General features: G+C 40.3%; 1 protein-coding gene across 3 annotated transcripts in view; it reads right to left on the bottom strand.

Annotated features, from left to right (window-relative positions):
- Mdn1 (midasin AAA ATPase 1) overlaps window positions 1-22,510 on the bottom strand; it is a 130,904-nt gene that overhangs the window by 85,178 nt on the left and 23,216 nt on the right. For all 3 annotated transcript variants that reach the window (XM_063287901.1, XM_039110965.2, NM_001427015.1), the window contains exons 14-27: window positions 21,553-21,701; window positions 20,352-20,412; window positions 16,163-16,374; window positions 15,204-15,307; window positions 14,153-14,297; window positions 13,544-13,640; window positions 10,715-10,828; window positions 9,309-9,456; window positions 8,770-8,880; window positions 6,644-6,795; window positions 5,609-5,787; window positions 4,898-5,106; window positions 4,243-4,389; window positions 1,554-1,695 (exon numbers count right to left, since the gene is read on the bottom strand). In XM_063287901.1, coding sequence (XP_063143971.1) covers window positions 1,554-1,695; window positions 4,243-4,389; window positions 4,898-5,106; window positions 5,609-5,787; window positions 6,644-6,795; window positions 8,770-8,880; window positions 9,309-9,456; window positions 10,715-10,828; window positions 13,544-13,640; window positions 14,153-14,297; window positions 15,204-15,307; window positions 16,163-16,374; window positions 20,352-20,412; window positions 21,553-21,701 — 1,970 coding nt within the window. The remainder of the gene's footprint in view (window positions 1-1,553; window positions 1,696-4,242; window positions 4,390-4,897; window positions 5,107-5,608; window positions 5,788-6,643; window positions 6,796-8,769; window positions 8,881-9,308; window positions 9,457-10,714; window positions 10,829-13,543; window positions 13,641-14,152; window positions 14,298-15,203; window positions 15,308-16,162; window positions 16,375-20,351; window positions 20,413-21,552; window positions 21,702-22,510) is intronic.

The following is a 22,510-nucleotide window of genomic DNA, read 5'->3' as shown; positions in this document are numbered from 1 at the left end:
CACAGTAACATGACTAAAGGAAAAAGACAAAACCCAAAGTGTATATGCTATAGGATCCCATGTAGGTAAAGCTCATGGACAAGTCAGAAGAAATGGTTACAAGAGAAAATAAGAAACCCGGCTTTACAGATGGCACAAGTCTACAATCTTTTGAAAGGCAAGGCAGATGTATGAGTTTAAGGTTAGCCTGGGCTACATAACAGTCAGTCCTTATGAACTACACCTAAAATTTGAGACTACTCTAAATCTCAGTGAGAGTAGGGACTTACATGGGTGCATACACAGATAAAAATGCTTCATCTTATGTTACTTTAATAGAAAAAAGTGTTATCACCTCCAACAGAGTATCATTATGCCACCCAACATAGCTTCAAACTTCTAATCCTCCTGCCTCAGGCTAAGTGCTAGGATTACAGAACTTTGGTATTAATGAGGTCCAAAAGGGCATCATAATCACCAGATTGTCCATTGTAACCTCAACCAATATGGCTTCAGACGTGTCCAGCTACTGTGTGCTAAACTTGAAGGCCTGTCACCATCCTGTCCACCCTGGCTTGTCCTTGCTGAGACTCATGCTCTCCTGCAATACTTTATATTCTAAAACAGCAGATCTGATGGGTAAATATCCTATCAATTACAGTAGCTGACAGGGCACACTGTATGTTCAATCCTAAGAAAAGGATCAACCAGTCTACAGACTAACATTGCTTAACTATACTCACTTCTTGTCCTCCAAAAGCTCATAAGCTCCCAGAACAAGACTGAAGACATTGGACTGTGGACTTTTGTCTCATGTCCCACCCAGCCCCAGCCTTGTCTTCTGATCACAGCTCTACAGAACAGACGCCTTTCCAACTTCATCATTTTTCCATTAGGGTTCGTGGAGACAAGTGGCAAGTGGCAAGAGCTACTACGAACGAACCATCCTCCCAGAGTTGGGATCCTATCCCTTCACTCTGTAATGACAGGGCCAATCACTCATGCCCAAGCAAACCTTCACCTTAGTGCTAGAGAGGAAAAACAAGTCACAGGCCAATTTTATTTATGCTACTTATTTTAAAGGGGCCATGTGACTTGTTGGTACTTCTCAAACCAGAAGAGTACAAAATGCTTTCATGATTTTTTTTTCATTTTCAAAATGACTCATGGCAAACAGCATTTAATTTCTTTCCATGCATTTAACCACACGCATAAACCAGTGTTTGGACTATCTTTGGTCACCACACTGAACAAAGTACCAACCTCCTGTACAATTCCCAGAAGGGGCCTGTGAAGCTGGGCACAGTGGTCAAGTCTATAATACCAGCACTCACAGTTGGTAAGAGAATCATGAGTTACAGAAAAGCCAAAGCTGAAAAAGCAAGAGCCAGCCAAAAACAAGAGGCCCACAAGGAAGCAGAGGCCTTCCAGACTGATAGCCGTTCGCAAGAGCAGTTAGAAGTGAGGGAGAAAGGCAGCTTCTAGAACAAGCAAGAAAACAAATGTACCACACATATTTTAGAAAGCATTTGGTTTAATAATGATCTGGCATAATTCTAGGTGTTGAAACATACCATCATTGGCTAAATGTTGTAGCCAATCATAGTCCTTCTCAGTCTGCTCAGCCAATCTGTATCTTTCCGCCCATCGGAACAGATCTCGAAGGGCAATAAACCCCTGCTTTCCAGCAAACACCGAGGAACGTCTACGGTAGGACTAGTGAAGTATAAAAACAAATAACTGTTTCTTACTGTACAGAATAGAAAGCACACGATATATCTTATAAAAAATCTTAACAAACTCATTTTACCAGATTTAACTCCTCAGAAATGCAAATCATTGAGAATTGTCTGGAAAAAATGTTCAAAGCAATGTACACTTACAGAAAATAAATAAATCCCATCTCCTATACTGAAAAAGAGAATAATCTCAATAGTAAGAAAACAGGGGGAACAAGATACTAGAACATACATGATGTGAAAGGGGAGGAGGGTACTGGGTTAAAGTAGGAGAGGGGAAGCTTGAGGAAAACAAAGGGTAGAGGGTAGGTCAACCAAAATTAAAGATGTATGGAAATCACTGCCTTATAAATTACAACATTTAATTAAAAAAGTAGAAGGAATTTGAACAGAGGGTTATCTGCATTGGGGAACAATACTCCCTTCAGAAAACACGGGTTATTAGAAACGAAAACAAAACAAAACCCCAAAAACCCTGTGCCAGGTATGGGATGACTACCTATGGGTTGTTGTTGGTGAAGGATGCTCGGGAAGGCCCTGCCCCAAACAACACATGCTACTGCCACTGGCTGTTCACTGTAACCAGATGGTGAAATCCTGCTACTGGAGACACCGCATACTTCAGTTGTAGGACACAGAGGTTGTTCTGGAATTGATCTGGAGTATCCCCTACTAACTAGTCAGAGTACAACAGGACCCCGTACAGTCTGCTGAGGGGAAATCATTAATGGATTACCCAGCGGGGGACCCTGAATGCTACAACACTGAGCTGCCATGGAAATGCACTCACTGACGACACGAGGCCAGGACTGTGGGTACTGACTACATGTCAAACCTGCTCCACAGGAGGGAAGTCATGCCTGGGAACGCAAGCCTAGACGCAAACCCAAGGCTGGTGAACACATGTTGAAGTAGGTGCTAGGGAGGGACTACTAACGCCTCACTAAATAGAAATCTCCTTATCTGCTTTCTTTTTTTTTTTTTTTTTTTTTTTGGTTCTTTTTTTCGGAGCTGGGGACCGAACCCAGGGCCTTGCGCTTCCTAGGTAAGCGCTCTACCACTGAGCTAAATCCCCAGCCCCCTTATCTGCTTTCTAATTCTTTTATAAATTAGTGCTGTTTTCAACCTTGGTCAGAGAAATGTCTTTTAGCAGTGAGCAGCCATCAAGGTAAAGACTTAATAATAACAGCTAAAACTGCTAACTATACAAAACTATAAATACCCAAAATGGGACTTGTATATCAACTTCAGCAAGGCTTGGAAAACACATGGTAAAAGAGGGAGAAACTCCAAGAGCTGGATGATAGGGAAGGGCGCTGGGAAATGCTGCCATCCGACATGGCTGCACTCCCATCTTGAGTTGCCTGTATGAGACCTGCACAAGATGAAACACGGCAATTCAAACATGGATGAAGGAGGAGCTCATGAAGCCCCGCCTACATGAAGCTGAAGCACCATTGGCAGCTGGAGGCTACTGAGGGAGGGTCACAGCTCTTCAGGACGACAGCCACTGCTAGGTTGCCTAGACTCAGGCAGACAGCAGGAAGACTCACTGGGTAAAGTATCACAAACAGAAAACCCACACGAGGCTGTGAACAGGATCATTGATAGTATTTTAGAACTCGATTTAACTAATTTCTGATAAAGAACACTTTTAACAATGGCACACCGTAGGGGTGGGTAGACTGCTTCATTTATTGTGTGCCTTGCCCTCAACCTATCACCAGCCTTGGGGTGGGAGGAACCAACTGCAGCTTTATAAACTGTTAACAAAGGAGAACCATGAAGGAAGATCATCATGACCACCACTCCACTCAAGGGTCATATCATGGATGAAACCAACATCATCTCCGTATTTTATTTTGTCGTCTGTAAGTACACACAGGCACAAATATAGGAGAACAATCTCCAAAAGTTGGTTACTGTACTGTGTTCTGGGACCTGACTCAGGTGGTTGTCAGGCTTGCAAAAGTGATTCTATCCACTGAACCAGCTCAACGGCCTACATCTCTATTATAAATAAAATAAGCAAAAAACAAAATAACCAAACAAATAAAACAAAAAAGCCAAGAAAGACACGACTTAACATAAGGCAACATAAGAAAACAGTGTCAAAAAAATAAGTAGTTTGCCTTTGCTAAAAATTATAAATATACACAGGTATGTTGTGTGTTATTAATACACAGCTATCATCATATAGAGTAAACATCATAAAGATTTACAATGATACAAGTGCTGACTTAGAAAAACGGGAGCTGGATATACAGCTCAGTAACAAGAGTCTGCACACAAGCTCTACGGTAAAGTTCCCCATCCCTGGAAAACACACAAAAATGGGTATTACCAGATATATTTTAGAAACAAGATCTCCCCCAATTAAAACAAACTCACCAAACAAATAAAAGCCTTACCCTCTAAAATGAAGTGGACAGATATACTTCTGCTTGAGAAAACTATCAAACTGTGATACCAATGGTAACATATATTCCCACTAAATTTAAGGTCAGATGAAGATATGAAATACCTGAAGCTCCAACATGACTTTAACCAATTTACTGCAATAAGAAGGTGGTAAACTACATCGCTTGTGCAAAATTGTTTCCAACTCAGAACTGGGCAACTCGTCAAAGTGTAACTCCACAAATCGGTTTCTGAAGGCTCTAGACAGCACCTAGAGACGTACAAAATACAACAAGACATGCACGTGTGATTGAGAACCACGACTGGATATCCAATACAGAGTGGTCAGCCCTAAATCGAGGGGGAGAGAGAGGAGAGCGAGAGCGAGAGCGAGAGCGCGAGAGAGAGAACAAAACAGTAGACTTGGCAGGTTTACCTATGTATTTGTGCAGCTGTCTATCTACCAATCTATCTGTAATGCATGTATATATGTAACAATAACTATCAGATGGACAGGGAATTAGGGGAGGCAGACATGGAAAGGATTGGAAGGAGAAACATGGATGGGGTTGTTGGCAGGGGGAATTGAAGTGATGTAATCATTTTAATTAAAATCTTATTTTTAAAAAGCACCTATCCTTTTGATTTATAAATAGCAGACTTGTTACTCACCACAAAAATTCAAACCCTTTACAAGAAACCAAAATGGCTTATTCCTAACGTAAGAGTTCACCACTTCACATGACAATAAACAGATTGTGGATGAAAATGTTACATACCTTTCTGCCTCCATAAAGTCCTGGGGGATTTTGGGTGGCAAAAAGCATGAAGCGAGGGTGTGCCCTAACAACTTCCTGTGTTTCTGTTATGAGCAATTCACGGTTATCATCCAACAGTCTGTTGAGTGCCTCTAGCACATCAGTAGGTGCCAAATTCAATTCATCTAAGACAATCCAGTAGCCCTTTCTCATGGCATCAATAAGAACACCTAGGAGGAAATGACAAGAATTATCAAAAGTATACTTGAGCGCTCCAAGGGCTTAACATGCCTCTGTACAAACGAAAGTTCTACTTGATAGCTACAACTCCAAGCAAATTACTCTGCAGCTGGTTGTGACCCTCAAACTATCTGTGATACTAACAGTCCAAGAAGTAAGACTTGTAACTGACACAGCCTTTTCCTTACCATAGGAGGAGTCAAGGCTAATAAATATCTCATATTTAACCTGTTAAAGTTTCTCTCTGACATCTAATTTTATTAAATCAACAATTTCTCATTATCGATTCTAATCCTTGCTCTTTACCCTATTCTTTGGTCTCTATACTCTAATTGTCTAATCCAAGATTAGCCCAACACAGGAATTCCAGCGCCCTAGGAATTAACCTTAACTCTCTATTATGATATAATTCATGTGCCTCAATTAGAAAAGATTAGAAGAAATGGTTCTAAAAGCATGAAAGTGTACATCCCAGGGATGCAGTAACACTACCTTCATTAAAGACAAGCTTTCCGGAGGTGTCAGACGTGTAACAACCAATGTACTCCTGGATATCTGTGTGTTCGTGATTGTTGATTCGCACACAGTGGTTGCCAGTGGCAGCAGCCAGCCACCGTATCAGACTTGTTTTACCAACTGATGTTTCTCCCTGGATCAGCACTGGATAGGTGCTGTAAAATATTAGCCAACAAAGCAATTATTAAAAGAGATGAGAACAGATGAGCTAGAATACTTTAGATATCCATGCATCAAGAAGGTTCTACAATCTTGTTGGTTTCACTACGCAGCTCAGGCTGGCCTGAAACTTGCTATGTAGAGAAGGACTGTGGTGAACTCATAGATCTGCCTGTGTCTGTCCCACCGTGGTAGAATTAAAGGAGTGCATCACCACGCCTGGCTGAACGTATTCTTTTGTCAACTACAATGCAAATCTTGAATGTTACTTGAGATGACTTCAATTCTGAATAAATTGGCCAAGAATCTCCTGCTAAAGCTGGGGATGGAGACAGGGCGGTGGGATTAAAGGCTTGTACCCCTTGCCCAGCTTTGAGATGCAATTCCAATATCTCTTGCATGACTTGTAAGAAAAAGTGGCGTTAACTGTTAGTTACTCACCCAAAAATAAGAAATGTGTTAATCAACAAAATTACAAAGCAATTTTACTTTCAGTTTTTATTTTTGGATTTGTTTGTTTGTTTGTAAATGTGAATCCTGTGAAGCTACTGTCAGTCAGCTAGCTGTAAGCTACCAGACATGGGGCTGGGCACCAGACTGTGAAAGAGCAGCAAGCCCATCCAACCACTTCTCCACGTCTCCAGAAACACAAGACACAAGTATTTAGTATCTTTACATCTTCACCAATCACACAAGTAGAAATACATCATAGGGCGATAGCTTTTAGAAAGCAGTTATTCAGCTAGGCAGTAAGTACCAGTGAACCCTGTCTAGGTTTAAGAAATCAGGCTAAGTAAGCACCATGCCTCTGACAGAAACTTCACAGTACGAGGAGTGAAAACCCACACATACCCTGCAGAGACCACTCGGGCAATGTCCCTCAGGTTCAGTTTAACCGATGGTGTCAAGACATATGTTTCATCTATTTTAGGCTCCTTGTCTCCAACTGAAATCCAGTAACCTTCAACCTGAATAAGGCGGCCTCCTTTGGGTTCTGGAATAGGCTAAAAAAAAAAAAAAAAAAAAAAAAAAAGGACTCTGAGAAATGACCGCAGTCCTATGTCCACTTTTGCATTTTTTTCAGAGGAGAGTAAAGTAGAAAATTAAGTCATTATCAAGAACATTACTTTGCCCTGAGTGCTTCCAATAAAGACAAAACAAAACCAAAAAGCCTGTGAGCAAAACATAAAATTACTTCCAGGAATGAGAATAACTTTTCATGATTTTAAAATTAAATGAGAGTAGAAAGGTTTAGGGGAAAAAACATAGAGATCAAAATAAATTTTCCCATATGATTCAGCTCTCTCACCTAGCAAAATACCCAATTTTTTTTTCAATCAAATATACCTATCATTTTCCTCAAAACTGGTACAGTACTGTAATGAAGGAAGAGGTTTTACATTAGTAGATTCTGAATCACCTGGAGGACAGAGTGACCCTCTATAGAGACTGATCCTTTATGAGTACATGGTTCTTTACATATTAACCTTACACAAGCCAGAGACAACTGAAAGGAAGTACCTCACCTGAGGCTGTAGTACATGCTCCTGTTGGATGATTGGGAAGGGGAGGACCTAGCCCATTGTGAGTGATGCTACCCACTGGCAGGGGATCCCAGACAGCGCTAAGAAAGCAGACTGAGTAAGCCATGAGGAGCAAGCCAGTAAGCAGCATTCCTCCCTAGCCTCTGTCTGCTTCAGTTATACAGTACAAGCTGAAAAAGCCTTTTCTCCCCAGTTTGCTTTTGGTTATGTTTATCACAACAACAGAAATCTTAATAAAGACAACAGGTACCATGGGAAGGATACAACCATTCTAAGATGTTTGTAGATTAAATTGGACAAAGAAAACTTAAAACTTTTTTCTTTCCATGTTTTTATAGTCTCCAATAGTTAAGCATGCATTATTTTAAAATGTTGAAACCAAAATAACTACAAATCTCTCTCTCATCCTAATGAGCAGACAATAAAAACAAAGCAGATGGTGAAAGTTTCTCAGCTGTTTTCTGTTCTTGCTTTTAACAGTATCTCTACCCTCTTTTTAAAAAACAAGCTTGAGGTGGTTTGAGTAAGAATGGCCTCCATAGGGGCTGGGGATTTAGCTCAGTGGTAGAGCGCTTACCTAGGAAGCACAAAGCCCTGGGTTCGGTCCCCAGCTCAAAAAAAAAAAAAAGAATGGCCTCCATAGGCTCCCGTTTGAATGTTTGGTACTGTGGTCTTGTTGGAGGGGTGTGTCACTGGGTGTGGGCAGTGAGGTTTCAGATTTAAATTTCTACCATCTAAGATATACACGGATGGAATGTGGTCCAAAAATGGATTATTATGTAAAGAATTTTGAGTGTTTATGAGAAAACTTCAAGAAAATAAGAGTCTTGTAACTTCAGTTCTTCAAAACATGGAAATGTTCTAGGAATGTGCTTTCAATCTCCTCCCAGGTGTAGCAGAAGAGTGAATTTACATCAGATTATTCATTACAACTGGATATTTTTATTTGTTTATACGGCTCTATGGAAAAGCATGTTTTTGCACATCTGACTTGTGTTTAGGTGACTTTTCAGCTCTCAAAATATAAACTGCCCGATGCTCTGAGTAAAGATGGCTACTGCACGAGACTGTAGTCCACCTCATCCTTGGCTCCATTCTCCCAGGTCTCACTATCTCTGGAGTGGTGACAATACACATCTGCAGTCTTTTTAAGTGTTTTTGCAACAATGACCTGGATGGAAAGATGGCTTAGGGCTTAAGAATGTTTGCTTCTCTTCTAGGACTCAGGTTCGATTCTTCTACTCTTAGCACCCATGGAGTGGCTCAGAGCTCTCACTAACTCCAGTTCTAAAGGATCTGGTCCCCTCTTCTGGCCTTCACATACCAGCCACACATGCATGCACATGGAATTAAAAAAGTTTTCCTCAAAGAGCTAAAACCATGATAATTCAGCCTTCCTTTTCATATTAAGCAAGGAAAAGTTGAAGAACAAACCTGTTTCAGTAGACTTTTGACATTGCCAGAAATAATGTGTTGGCAAATGAGCTTCTGAACTACTGGGTGTGATGCCCGGTCAAGCTGTGTTAGGAAACCCAAACAAAAGCCCTAGAGAGAAAACACAAACAGATAAACATAGCCTAGCCTTCCATAACAGTCCAATTTATTTCAAGAATAAAATTTAGCCTCCTGGGGTGCTATCTCCTAGAACAACTTTTTTTCTTTTTTGGTTTGTTTTTTATGAGACAGATGTAGCCCTGGCTGTCCTAGAACTTGCTACGTAGACAAGGCTGGCTTTGAACTTGGAGATCTGCCTGTCTCTGCTGGGATTAAAAGTGTGTGCCATCACTAGCTTCCCCAGAATAACTTTTAAATGTGGTAAAGTGAAAGAGAAAGGAGCAGGGTAGCTCTGTCTACAGTGTTAAGAGACAAAATCTCCTGGCAAGACCTGGTATATATCTGTGGCATCTGCATTCCTACTCCTCCATTCAGGGGCATCCCATCTACCCAGCTCTTAAGTCAGACAGTACAGACACCTCATAGAGTGAGCGCTGGATGTTGCCACACGGGTTGGAAGCTGCAAACCGTAAAGCTCTGCAGAGGGTCCGAAGGCTGTAGTGAGGCCTGTGGCCGGTTCCATCCACCAGTTTGGTCTTTGACTCTTTCCGAAGAGCAGTGTAGAAGCTACAAAGGGAATGAAGTTTGGGCACTTTTGTTAAATAGTAATTATTTTTCTGCTGTTTCTAACTCTACTGAAATTCCAATGGTTACTTCCCTTTTCTCTTTTTGAGACAGAGTTTTGCTGTGTAGCTTTGGCTGTTCTGGAACTAGCTCTGTAGACCAGGCTGGCCTTGAACTCACAGAGATCACATAATTTAAAGTTTATATTTCAAACACATTAAGGAATAGCTTTGGGGAAAAAAAAATAATCAAGAAATGCATGTCCTACTTCACTAGCCAAGATGAACCAATCAAAGTAAGTGAGAAACTTTTATCTTGTAAGCAAAATAATCCCACAAGTAGAAATACATCATAGGCCAATAGCTTTTCGAAAGCAGTTGTTCAGTTAAGCAGTAAGTACCAGTGAAGCCCTTAGCCAGCAACTTAGTAGGAAAAGGCTCATATGCAGTGAGTCAGAGTAGACTTTACCTGAGGGGCAAATGAAGATCTACACACAGGAAACAGAATTCATGAGATTTAAAAGAACACAGCTTTATCTACCTTCAGTAATGATAAATTGTTACAGAAAGACATGATGTCTACTGGCATACATTGTTAACACTAATGTCCTTCACAAGGTAGAAGATTGATCTCCACATTGAAGTTTTGTGACTGGTGATCAGCTGCATGCCCACATGAAACCACATATAAAATCCAAGCACCTACACAAGAGAAATGCAGGACATTTGTTCTTTAAACAAATGTCAGGCAAGGCCACAGTGCCTTCTCAGCATATACAAGGTCCCAGGTCTGATATCCAGTGCCACCAAAGGTTCAGGGGTAGGGTAGGGAACAAGCTATAAAATTGAGTGAATAGCTGATCTCCTACTTCAACCCCTTCCTATATCACACTCCTTTCACGAGAATGATTTGCTTAAAACGACCTAATGTGACATTGTACAAAACATTTCTATAGGGCCTGCAATACATGAGAAAGAGACACGAAGAACCAACCCATACCACAGTTTGATTCAATTAATCTTCGAATACATAGAAGTAATCAAGAGCACAGTACCTATGTATTTTCATAGGCAGTGATTCTTAATGGTGTAAGTAGTTTCTTTAGAAAAACCAGAGAGTATTTATACAAAGTTTCAATTTTAAAGTAAATCCTTCTACTGGTTTTCTTCACATAGAAGCGAGTCATGAAAATGTGCATCTGCATGGAGTGGGTCTTTCACGAACCAAGTAACCGTACAAAGACAAGCAAAGGACTACCTACTTTACAATTCCCTGCACAGCGCTCCTGCTCACACTCAGTCCTTTCAGATAATCCACAATAAGAATGTGTAAGTCTTCTTTACTTTCTAGTTCTTCTACATAAAGTTCCGTGAACCTGTAAGAAAATTATTAATCATTTATAAGAAATTACTATGTCCCACATCATTCTCTAGGGTAGCAGTTCTCAACCTGTGGGATGTGACGCCCCCCCCCCCCCCCCCTTTGGGAGAACAAACCTTTCACCAGAGTTGCCTAAGACCATCAGAAAACACAGACATTTACATTATGATTTGTAACAGTAGCAGAATTCTAACTATAAAGTAGCAACCAAAATAATTTTATGGTTGGGGTCACCATAGCATGGGAACTGTATGAAAGGGTCCTAGCATTAGGAAAACTGAGAACTACTGCTCTGGGTCTAACTGGTGAGTTTCCTTTGCAGTCAACCTGTAAGCTTCCACCAGGCTTCTCTCATGCCATATCCAACCTACACACCCAGCCAGATTTACCCACACACTACAGGACTGGACCATGTAGCACACTCTGTACACTGGTCTAGTTCCTTATGTCTACCTGACTTAGTTCTTCCCAAGTTATTTGTGAGCTCTAGGTCCCACCCATACAATTCTCTCTTCTGACTATTTCAGACACAGAACTAACAACATGTCTAGATCTCGCCACAAAAATAACAATATAAGAGATCAAAACAGTGTCTTAGTTCCAAACCTACCAGTCCTGTAGAGATGAACCAAAGGATACAAAATTAAAAGGATCATAAATTTGATCAAAGAATTCAAGGAGTTTAAAGAAGAAAGGAGCAAGAACAGAAGGAGGAAAAACTCCCGAGTGACACCTACAGAAACAGAAACTTAAGGCCGATGGAAATGATAAAAACAATATAGAACTTGAACAAAATTCAATCACGAGATATAAATACTGAGGAGGAATTGAAAAAACAGAACAAAAACAAGCCCCAATGGTCTTGTAAGAAAAAAAAAAGTCTGACAGAAAAAAAGTCTGACAAGTAGAATCAAGCAGATGATTTACTAGGATTCAAATCTCCTCCAAGAAGAGGATATGAAACATTTTTAGGAACACACAGGAAATGTGGAACACCATGAAAAAAACAAACCTTGAAATTATTACCATAGATGAGGGAGAATCCCACTCAATGACGTATCATATTTTCAACAAGGTAATAGAAAAAAACATACCTAAATTGAAGAAAGATACAACTATACAAATACATAAAACATACAGAACACCAAACAGAGAGGACAGGAAGGAACATCTCCATAGCATATAATAGTCAAAACATTAAGCACGAATAGCAAAGAAACAGTATCGAAAGCTACAAGAGAAAAAAGGCGCAAGTCAAGTCATTTATAAAAGAAAATTCATTAGAATAACAGCTGATTTCTCATTGGAAACTTTAAACAGCCTGGAGCGATGCATTCCAAGTCATAAGAGACCATGAGGCCAACCCAGAGCAGCTCACCAAGTCAAACATGTGCCATAATGGAAAGAGAAAGAAAAAGAGGAATGAACAAAGGAGATGGAGATGGAGATAGATAGAGAGATGGGGGCGGGGGAGCGGGCACAGCTGAGCGAGAGTAAAGAGCCGGGAGGCTGCTGTACACATTAAAAATACACAACTTACACACATATTTCAACACTAAGAACACAACTTACACACATATTTCAACACTAACTTCAATGGCCTCAATTCTCCAATCAAAAGATACATGTAGGCTGACTGAATGGATCTAAAAATAACGCCTGTCTACCTTAGTTTTAAAGAGTAAAACACAGACAAAAGTGCTCCAATCAAATGGGACCGGTATTCAAGCAGGCATCACTATTCTGATACCTGACCTGACAAACAGAATCAAACAAAATAAAATGAATCAGAAGTGATAAAGAGGGACATTTCATTCTAATCAATTAAGTACCAAACACTGGGGTGCTCTATTTGACTTAAAAAGACAAAACAAAACCCTACTTCTGGATTTAAAGATAAAGATAAACAGGTGGGTCTTTTGAGTTCTAGGCCAGCTTGGTCTACATATCAAGTTCCCACATAGCCAGGATTACACAGTGAGATCCTGTCTTAAAATAAACAATAACCACCTACACAAACGCATACACCTATTCTCTCTCACATAACAAACTAAAATGGTATAGAAAAAAATATACCTTAATTTCTAAAAACTTCCTGTAACATTTCCATTATATTTTAATAATGTAAGTGGAGACTGAAGAGGCTTTCTAAAACACTGCATTTATTTGTGGTGTGTACACACGTGTGGACAATGACACCACACTGTCACACTGCTGCTATACAGTCAGGAGACAGCTTGCTTGAGTTAGGTTTCTCCTTCCAACATGTGGTTAACTCTCAAAGCCACTTTGCTGGCCCCTAATTGATTTTAATGACACTTTCCAAACTTGAAACAACACAAATATTACTGACACTAATCTTATTCTTCAGTATTAATATATAGAATGCCAAAACTAAGCACTTAACTACAAATGAATTTTCCCTAGTAGCTACGAGATGTACCATGTTCAATAAGACCTACTAAGTATCACGGTAACCACCAAAGGCTGTGTACACAGCCTAGGATCAAATCAGAGAAGCAGCATAAATAACAAACAATAGAGAATGATTCTCCAGTGTGCTAGACTTTCTTACATGCCTAAAATCTATAAAGAAGAGAAATAATAAGGAAACCAAGATTCCTCTATCAGATATCAATAAATTTCAACCACTATTTGAAGTTTGGTTATGTTCATATTGCTGGTAAAGAAAACAAAACAAAGTTCTTACCTGTTTCTTATCCCTGGTGGGAGATTTCTTTTGCCCACATCAGTAGCTGGATTCATACATGCAAATAAACGGAAATCAGGGTGCCGAACCAGTGGCTCTGTTAAGAGAAAATTAGAAAATTTCAACAATTTTTAGCAATCAAGTGATCGGCTAGAGGACCCCAGGGAAAGACAATTTAATCCCCCAGAGCACAAGGACCAGCTAGATGAGTGCTACGAGTTTCATCACTCACTCGGGCCTTTTCTGAAGCCTCAGTGGATCACTTTTCAGACAGACAGATACACTCTTTCTCACAGCTTACCTTCATGCTGACATTCAAGTCTTTTCCTGCCTTTGTTAACTTTTGATGATTTTTTTTATGGCCTAAGACGTATATTGTATTTATTTGGACCGTGTCTGCATATCTACAACTTAAATGCCTTAACGAATTACCCTATTCTTTACATTCCCCACACCTCCTAATTATATTCAGTATACTTCCCCAAGAACTTATTACCTAAATAATACATCCCATTGGAAGACCCATACAGTATGTCTAGCTAAAAGAATCTTGCCTTTAACTGACGAAGACTTAGTGACAAGTCAAACTGCAAGGGGATTAAACGCTACCTGTGTCTCCTCGGTCAAGCAAAACCAGAGAGCCAGAAGATCCTTCCAGTAAGCCACTCAGACATTCTAGGGTTTCCGGAGCAGCCAGGTTAATCTCATCCAATAAGATCCATTCTCCTTTCTTTATAGCCTGAGCTAAGGTACCCTGGGATAGAACATATTAAAGGCTGTATTTCCAAAACAGGCTTGCGTTAGCAAACGCAGTTACACTATTAAGGTTAGGAACAGAGGCAAGGGCATATTTTCCCCACTAATAAACCAATACTTTAAGTGACAAATAACTAGACAGTTGGCAGTGTCAGGCCACATAAACTCTGTAAATGTCCAAAATGGTCAAGAATCTCTAAGACTACAAGGTAAGCTGATATAAACAAGAGTTATATGGATGGATGAGGAAATAAACATACAACGAATTCAGATGATGGGAAACAGCCAATTAGCTAAAAGCACCCAAGGTGGGGTAGGGGTTGGGACATTTCTTTGGTCCCAGTTCTGAGTTTCAGGCCAGTCAAGGCTACATTCCGAATCCCTGTCAAAAACAGATAACCAAAAAAGCACCCAAAAATATCATACTAATATCCCCCAAATTTTCCAATCAATATAGTATTCATAATTCATAGACTAACACAGTGTATACTTAAGAATATTAAAATGAATCTTTATTCAGCTCTACATTACTGATGCTAAATTTATTTAAGATGGTACTTGCCCACAGCAAATAGTAGAGCACCAGGGCCTGGAATCAAACTAGGCACTGATGGGACCACACGCAATTCACAGCCAAATGCAGAAGTCCACACGGAGAACTATGCTGGAGCCCGTCCTTGGTCCATTATACAGAGGAGAAGTAACAGAGTACACTAACCTCAGTTACATATGCCTGGCGCTCACTAAAGCCTTACACACTGGGAAGAACACTGCTCCCCAGCTTCTCCTTACAGTGCTGTTTATTCAGTATTTTCTATCTTAAACGCAGGAAAACACAGACAATACAAAATAATAACTCTCCACAGACTATTCTCCAACAAATCAGCATCCATTAACAAAATACCTCCACAAATGCAAACAAAAGGGCGTTTTCAGTCATTTTCATTTGCTGCTGGGCGTGGTTGAGTCTAAGGCCAAATGCTTCCCATTTCTCCTTTAGAAGTAGCCCTAGGAAAGAATAAAGATCTTTACATTTGAAGTGGAATGGTTTGTATCCGAAATGTTCCCCATAGGCACAAGTTTTTTAATGCATGTTCCCTGTATAGAGGAACTTTTTTTTAAAATTTAGTTTTGTTTTTCTTAATACTGTGTTTATCAGTGTGGGCACCCAGAGACCAGAGTGTCGGAGTCCCCTGGATTCTCTACAGATGACAAGATACCTCGGTGAAAAAAGGTCATCAAACCTGACAGCCTGGTTCCATCCCTGAAACCCACAGGCACTAAGACAGAACGGACTCCCAGCTGCTCTCTGCTGTGAGGATTACGGGTAGATAGTCCCACAGATAGGAATATATGGTGATAGTTGGTCAATCAACACAGATGAGACTACTGCTTGCTGACACAGCTCATGATAGACTAAAATTAATTTTAAATCACAAGCCCAATAAAAGCATCTTAGACAAGTGTAAAGGACTAAGTCCAAACACCAATATAATGCTGTGAGCCAGTGAGCCAGTTACCACTGGCTCCCATGTATACACACACTGTGATGTATTTCCCCTTAGAAGACCTCTGAAGGCCCGCCCTCATATTATTACCATTTCATAGGCGAGGAAGCCAAGTGAAGGAGAAGGGAAGACGACTATGCTACCAAACGTGTTTACTGTGGAAGCAGCTGCTCTGAGGATAAAGCATCCTAATTACTAGGCCACACACCAGTACCGAGTCTATGAGCAGGGCAGCAAGAAAACTGCAGACCTAGTCATCTTTGCCTGAAGAACTACAAAGTTCAACTTTTCTCTGTTTTACTTAATTCTTTTACTTCCGCTAAATGAACCCAACTCACGTCTTTCACATTCTTACCTGGCTGGCTCTCCTTCCCTTCTTTGGTAATAGCTGACTTCTGTACATGCTGCATTAGTTTGAGGAGATCATGCCATCGTTTCTGCCTGTAGCAGGTCTGAATGTGTCCCAAAAAGGTAAAGTTTTGCTTTTTGGAAAATGTCTGGACAAATAGTTCTTCAAATGTCTCTCGTAAGGGCAACCAAATAAGCTTATGGTCCACTGGTTTGAACCTGGAAGAAAAGAAGGTAATCAGTGTTCAGCTGTGATCTACTTTGACTCTTCAAGTGTTTGACATATTTATGATGAAGAGTAAACATTTTAAGCACTAAGAAAAGTTTGAAATTTCTAATGGCCAAAAAAAGATGCCATGTATTTTACTATCACTTCATTTAAATTAAGCACATGTGAAACAAACCATGTTTCAGTAAGTTTCTATGGATGGAATATGGAACCCTGGTGGCTCAGGGTCAAGCCGCTCTCAGCTTTGATCAGAGAAACACTTTGCAGAGAATGGTGGGGGAAAGAAAGGAACTTCACTCACTACACATTGACAAACATGTTTTAACCTCATTTATTCCATATCAATGTATGAAGCATCTTTCATTTGTTAATCTGGGAATCAGCAATGCCCACAAGGTCCTGGCCTTATGTAGAGAGAGAGCACAGAAAACTTTCTATAAACCCTCAGACAGCGTTTAGCTACTATGGATATACTAACAGTGGTAAAGGTTCAGCAACAGGGGCATTGACAATGTATACAGCAGTGATAAGACTTCCTGAAGAAGGGACATTTTTAAGAGATTTACATCAAACAAGGAAGCGAACTGAGCAGGTGTCCGTGAGACACAGATGCTACTCAAGGATAATGTATCCTTATCCCTGGTTGGAGTGGCTGCCTGAAAACAGATGAATCAACATAGGTTTCAACTGATTAACAAAAGGGGACTGCGGCTGAAGGAGTGTTGGAGAAGTGCCCAGAGTTCACTGTGGATGCATTGCTCACAAAATACACTGCTACCTGGTCTGAGAAGACAGTAAAAAATTTGAGGAAAACAGTGGTGTAATCTGCTAAGAACATAAAGCAGCTGTTCTCAATTTGTGGGTAACATCAATTATTTACATTACAATTCATAACAATCATTACAGTTCATAACAGAATCAAAATTACGGTAATGAATAGCAATGATGTAACTTTATGGTTGGGGATCATCAAACCATGAGAAACTGTATTAAAGGATCACAGCATTAGGAAGGCTGACAACCACGGCCCTAATGAGACTACTTTGGTAACCTTGAAATGAAAAAGGATTTAAGAAGTCAGGAGAGACAAGGTGACAAGACCTGGCACTGGATCAGGCCAAGGAAACTAAATATACATGTGACCTAAAGACCAGTGCCGGCCCTAGAGCACTAGAGGTTGTACCCAGACTAAGGCAGCACTAGACAAGTCGAGAACACAGAGCATCAAGACAAGACTGCCTTTCAATTCTAGATCAGCTGCTACTTCGAACAAGGGACAAAGCCAATGTAGCCCTCACAGTTCTCAAGTGCATGGTGAGGAGTCTGTGCACCAGGACTGTGAAGAAGCAACACAGATAAAGGACTCAAAAGAGTGGTGTGGACATAAGGACTGCCACAGATACTTAGTCATTGTAATTACTAAGAACTGCCTGTTACTGTCTGTCTATAGAAGTTACAAAAGATTAGTTCAGTATTTCAAATGAGACCATTTCCTGTAAAAGAAAAATTGGTACATTAAAGGCTGAGCCTAGTACCATAAGCTCAGTTAAGGCAATGCGATCAAAAGATCAAGGAAGGGAAACATGTCACAGGTGTGCTTGCTACCCACAAGCCTAAAGATCACCTTCAGCAAGTCCCTCACTCCACTCCCAAAAATAAACAAAAGAAAAACCAATTGATTGAAACAATTCAATCAGTGCAGCACAAACAACTCAGAGGAATCAAGCTAAAGAAGGAATGCAGAAACAGACCTATATGCAACTTTAAAGCAAAGTGCCCCAAGTGTCTTTTGGAAATGGTATCTTAGAAACAACTTCAGAGATTTCTGCCAAACAGAATATGGGTCCAAAACATCTGCCCCAATCAAGATTCCATCTACCCATGACATACACAGGGGCTACATTTAAGAACTCATCTTTTTTTTTTTTTTTTTTTTTTTTTTTTTTGGAGCTGGGGACCGAACCCAGGGCTTTGTGCTTGCTAGGCAAGCGCTCTACCACTGAGCTAAATTCCCAACCCCTTAAGAACTCATCTTAAAAGGACTACAACAAGGGAAAAGAACTTTGCATACTGATAACATAAAACGGAAAATTAAGACAGAAACAGCCTGTGCTAAATTATGAAGATGAACGATGCAGAAAGAAAAAAAGAAACATTTTTTCAGTGTTATTTCTTCTGAGAATGGCCTGAGCATGGCAAGGAAGTTAAAGTGGCCATTTTATCTGTTCCATTTTCTTCTTTTCATTCTCAATTTCTCCAAAGAGAAACTTTCCCTCTTAATGGAATTATAAATGATTTCCAAGTCTCATGACTAATGTTCACATGCTCTGTTTACTGCTTTGTGCAGTCACTTCCCACCTGGGGGGACACCATCTGCTCCATCTACACCCCTGTCCTTCTTTCGCTGAATCTTTACGCTTTCCTCATCCTCACCCTCAAGGAAATTGGTTTTCTCTCCTCACAAGTAATATAAAGGTGTGTGTGTGTGTGTGTGTGTGTGTCCTAACAGAAGCCCAACTTAAATGGGACAAAAATCAGATGAACATGAAATGAGAGGGTGGGAGGGCATACACTGCTATAGACTGCTTACCCAACATCAACAGAGCCCAGAGTCTGCTTTCTACAAAAGGGGTTAGATGACATTCATTTAAAATTAATAAAAAACACAGGTCTAGATAGGGTAGGGTGGCACAAGCCCATTAATTCCAGTACTTAGAAAGTGGAAGCAGGGGAATCCAGTGTTTAAAGCCAGCCTGAGCTACACAGTGAAACTTTAAGCAAACAAACAAAACTACCACCAAGAAAAACCTGTCAACAAAAGAACCAGATCAACAACTAGCTGGGAAACAGACTGGACTCAAAGAACAAAGAAAATTAGAAACCACAAACAAGAAACAAAAGGAAGGAAGAAAAAAAAATCTCCTCCTTACCATGTTATGCCCTCCTTACCATGGCTGGCATAACATTAACAACCCTTGGAAGAGGACTCAGGCCATGTTCAATGATGCAAGATTAGTGTCATTTGTGTTAAGAATACTTATTAGCTGTAAATTGCTGAAGACATATTTAAACAACAATATTATTTAATACATAGTATTCTGAACATGTGATTAAAAAGCAGGCCTGCAAAGGCAGCTGTGTAGAGCGAGGATTTAAAGCTATGTCCCTGGACCAGCACACGGATCAGGTGACACACACCGTCTGCTTCCCTTAGACTTTGTCCTTTGAGCCAGGCTAAGTAGTACCAGCCTTAATCCTAGTAGGGGCTGGTAGCTCCCTGAGTTCAAAGACTGCCTGGTCTACATGGTGAGTTATAGGCTAGCCAAAACTACAGAGAGAAACCCTGTCTCAAAAAGCAAACAATAAAAAGTATTTATTAAATAATTTAAATGCCTTTGAGCACAAGGACTTCAATTTAAGTTGTCACTTAAATTTAAGAGATAGGCTCACTGGGTAAAGGTACTTAGTGCTAAATCTGACAACCTTAACATTCAGATGGTGAGAAAGAAAATGAATTTATGCACCTTGCCTTCATGTTGTGACACACATGCACCTTCAGGCACACAGCAATAAGTTAATCTAATTATTGTGCAGTGCAACATGCCCTCTGCCTTCCACACATGTGCTGTGGCGCTCATGTGTCCTCAAGCTCATACACCAAGAAATTAGTCTGTTACTGTGCTGCACACTGGGAACAAACAGTGGCATATGTCTTTAGTTCCTGTACTCTGGAAGGCAGAGCCATGCAGGTGAGTTGGAGGCCATCTTGGTCTATACAGTTAGCTCCAGACCAGCCAGACTACTGAGAGACCCTGACTCAAAAACAGACTATACTGTGATAGGTGAAGGGGAATAGGTCTCTGCATAAGTCCAAGCAGAATAGATTTGACTTTTGTAAGCGCCGGCATTTCCCAACTCTAGTACTAAGCATACCATAGAATTTTAGTAGAATCTGAACCACACTTACCCTCCAAGCAAGTCTGCAGTGTCACTTTGTTGATTCATATTGACAACTCTCAAATGCTGGCCTTTAAGAAACAACGGAAAAGAATTATTTCAAACATTTAAAGGAGTCAGGCTTTGATGGTACATGTCTTTAATCCCAGCCTGGTCTGCAAAGTGAGTTCCAGAACAGCCAGAAATAAAAGCAGAATTGTTTCAAAAAACATGAAAAAACAAACAAAAGCTTAATGGAAAAATACCATGCGTTCTTTAAGAAGGCAGGGCAAGTTTCTCAAACATATATGTTTTGACCTTCTCTATTAATTTCAGAAGCCTTAGAATTCTTTTTTTTTCTTTTTTTCGGAGCTGAGGACCGAACCCAGGGCCTTGCGCTTGCTAGGCAAGCGCTCTACCACTGAGCTAAATCCCCAACCCTAGAATTCTTTAACATCTAAATTGAAACCAAAAATCGAATCTTCAGCCAGGTGGTAGCTGCGCACACGTTTAGTTCTAGAGGCAGAGGCAGGCAGATCTCTGAATTCAAGGCCTGCCTGGTCTACACAGTGAGTTCCAGGACAGCCAGAGCTACACTGTGAGCTTATCTTGAAAATACAAAAAACAAAAAGATCCTTCAATAAGCTGATGCCTATAAACTAGGATTAAATAAATATCCAGAGTATATATTATTTGGCCATAAAAAGGAGTAAGACATTTTTAAAAGTTGTCTAGTAAACTTAATCAAGCACAAACATGAGGAAGTCTTGCCGTCCACTTGTAAAGTTGTCCAAGAAGGCAGAAGGATCACCAGGTTCATAAGGAGGAGGCCAACTTGGGCTATACTACAAGAAAAGCAGTATGTTATGGTATATATACAGAACGTAATTTCATTTGTTTTAAAACTATCTGTATGCCTATGTTTGTGTGTATGTAGAGCCTGCAAAAAAAAAAAAAAAATTAATGCCAATCTGTTACTAGTGATTATTTCCAGGGAAACTGACTATATATGGAATGAGGCCACTTTAAACTTTAATATGCTTAGACTTACTATTTGGAAGAAAACAACAAAATGCAAAGCAAACAAACAAAAACAGCACACCTGGCACGGTGATGCATACATATAATCCAAGCACATAGGGGGGAAGGCAAGAGGATCCCAAGTCTGAGGCTAGTCCTAGGCTACGAGTCAGGGCCCATGTTCCCCTGCTTGCTCACAATCCCCGGGTTACCTGTGGCATGAGCCAAGTGCTGGACAGCAGAGGTTTTGCCAGTTCCTGTCTCTCCCACTAACAATACAGGCTCCCCTTGACTGACGCACACTGCAAGCTGCTCAAGGAGAACAGAGGATGGGCGGGTAGCAGCAAAAGAGCACTTCTCTCTAGGGAAAGAAAAAGATGATTTACAAGCTAGCTAGACCAGGCATGATGACTTGCACAGAATGATAAGCTGTACGGCAGGCCAGTATAATCTAGTAATATCCTACTTCAAACTTAGTATCTAGGAATGTAGCTCAGAGGTACAGTCTTGTACAAGTCCCAACAGAAAAATAAAAGAAAAAACAAACATCTAGGCTTCAAGTTTTTCTTAGTGTTGGATATAAACAAATCCAAAAAGAAAAAAAAAAATGAGAAGATAACCCAGAGTAATTGTCTTTATATTATAACATATTCTTAGAGCAAATAGGTTATAAATTTCCTGTGTTCTACAAATACTGACCATTCATTCTAGTGTCACATATAACAAGATAACACTTGTTAAGATGCTATGTTCTGGACACCCAAATAAGGCCCGACCTGCACAGCATATCCTTGAGCAACTCACTTTGATCTATCTTAGCTTCAACTCCTCGTTCATATATGGACTGGAAAATGACTCAGCAGGTAAAGGCACTCACTGCCCACGACAAAAGCTTGACAACCAGAGCTGCCCTGTGATGTTTACATTGCATGCTCTGGCACACACAAGCACATACACACGTCATACAGATACACATGTATCTTGAAGTATTTAAGAAATATTACATAATTATAATGTGTTAAAAAGTCTTTCCCCAAAACTGAGTCTAAACAGAACCTGTGTCTATGACTTGTCCTGAGATAGACCACTGAAGATTTAGTTATATGAAAGGTAGGGGGGTGGGTGGAGTTGTGCTTGCTTTACTTCAATGGCTGATGTGTTTGACTGCAA

This window comes from Rattus norvegicus, chromosome 5, assembly GCF_036323735.1.
Source record: "Rattus norvegicus strain BN/NHsdMcwi chromosome 5, GRCr8, whole genome shotgun sequence".
Lineage (NCBI taxonomy): Eukaryota > Metazoa > Chordata > Mammalia > Rodentia > Muridae > Rattus > Rattus norvegicus.
This window is presented reverse-complemented; position numbering and strand designations above follow the sequence as displayed.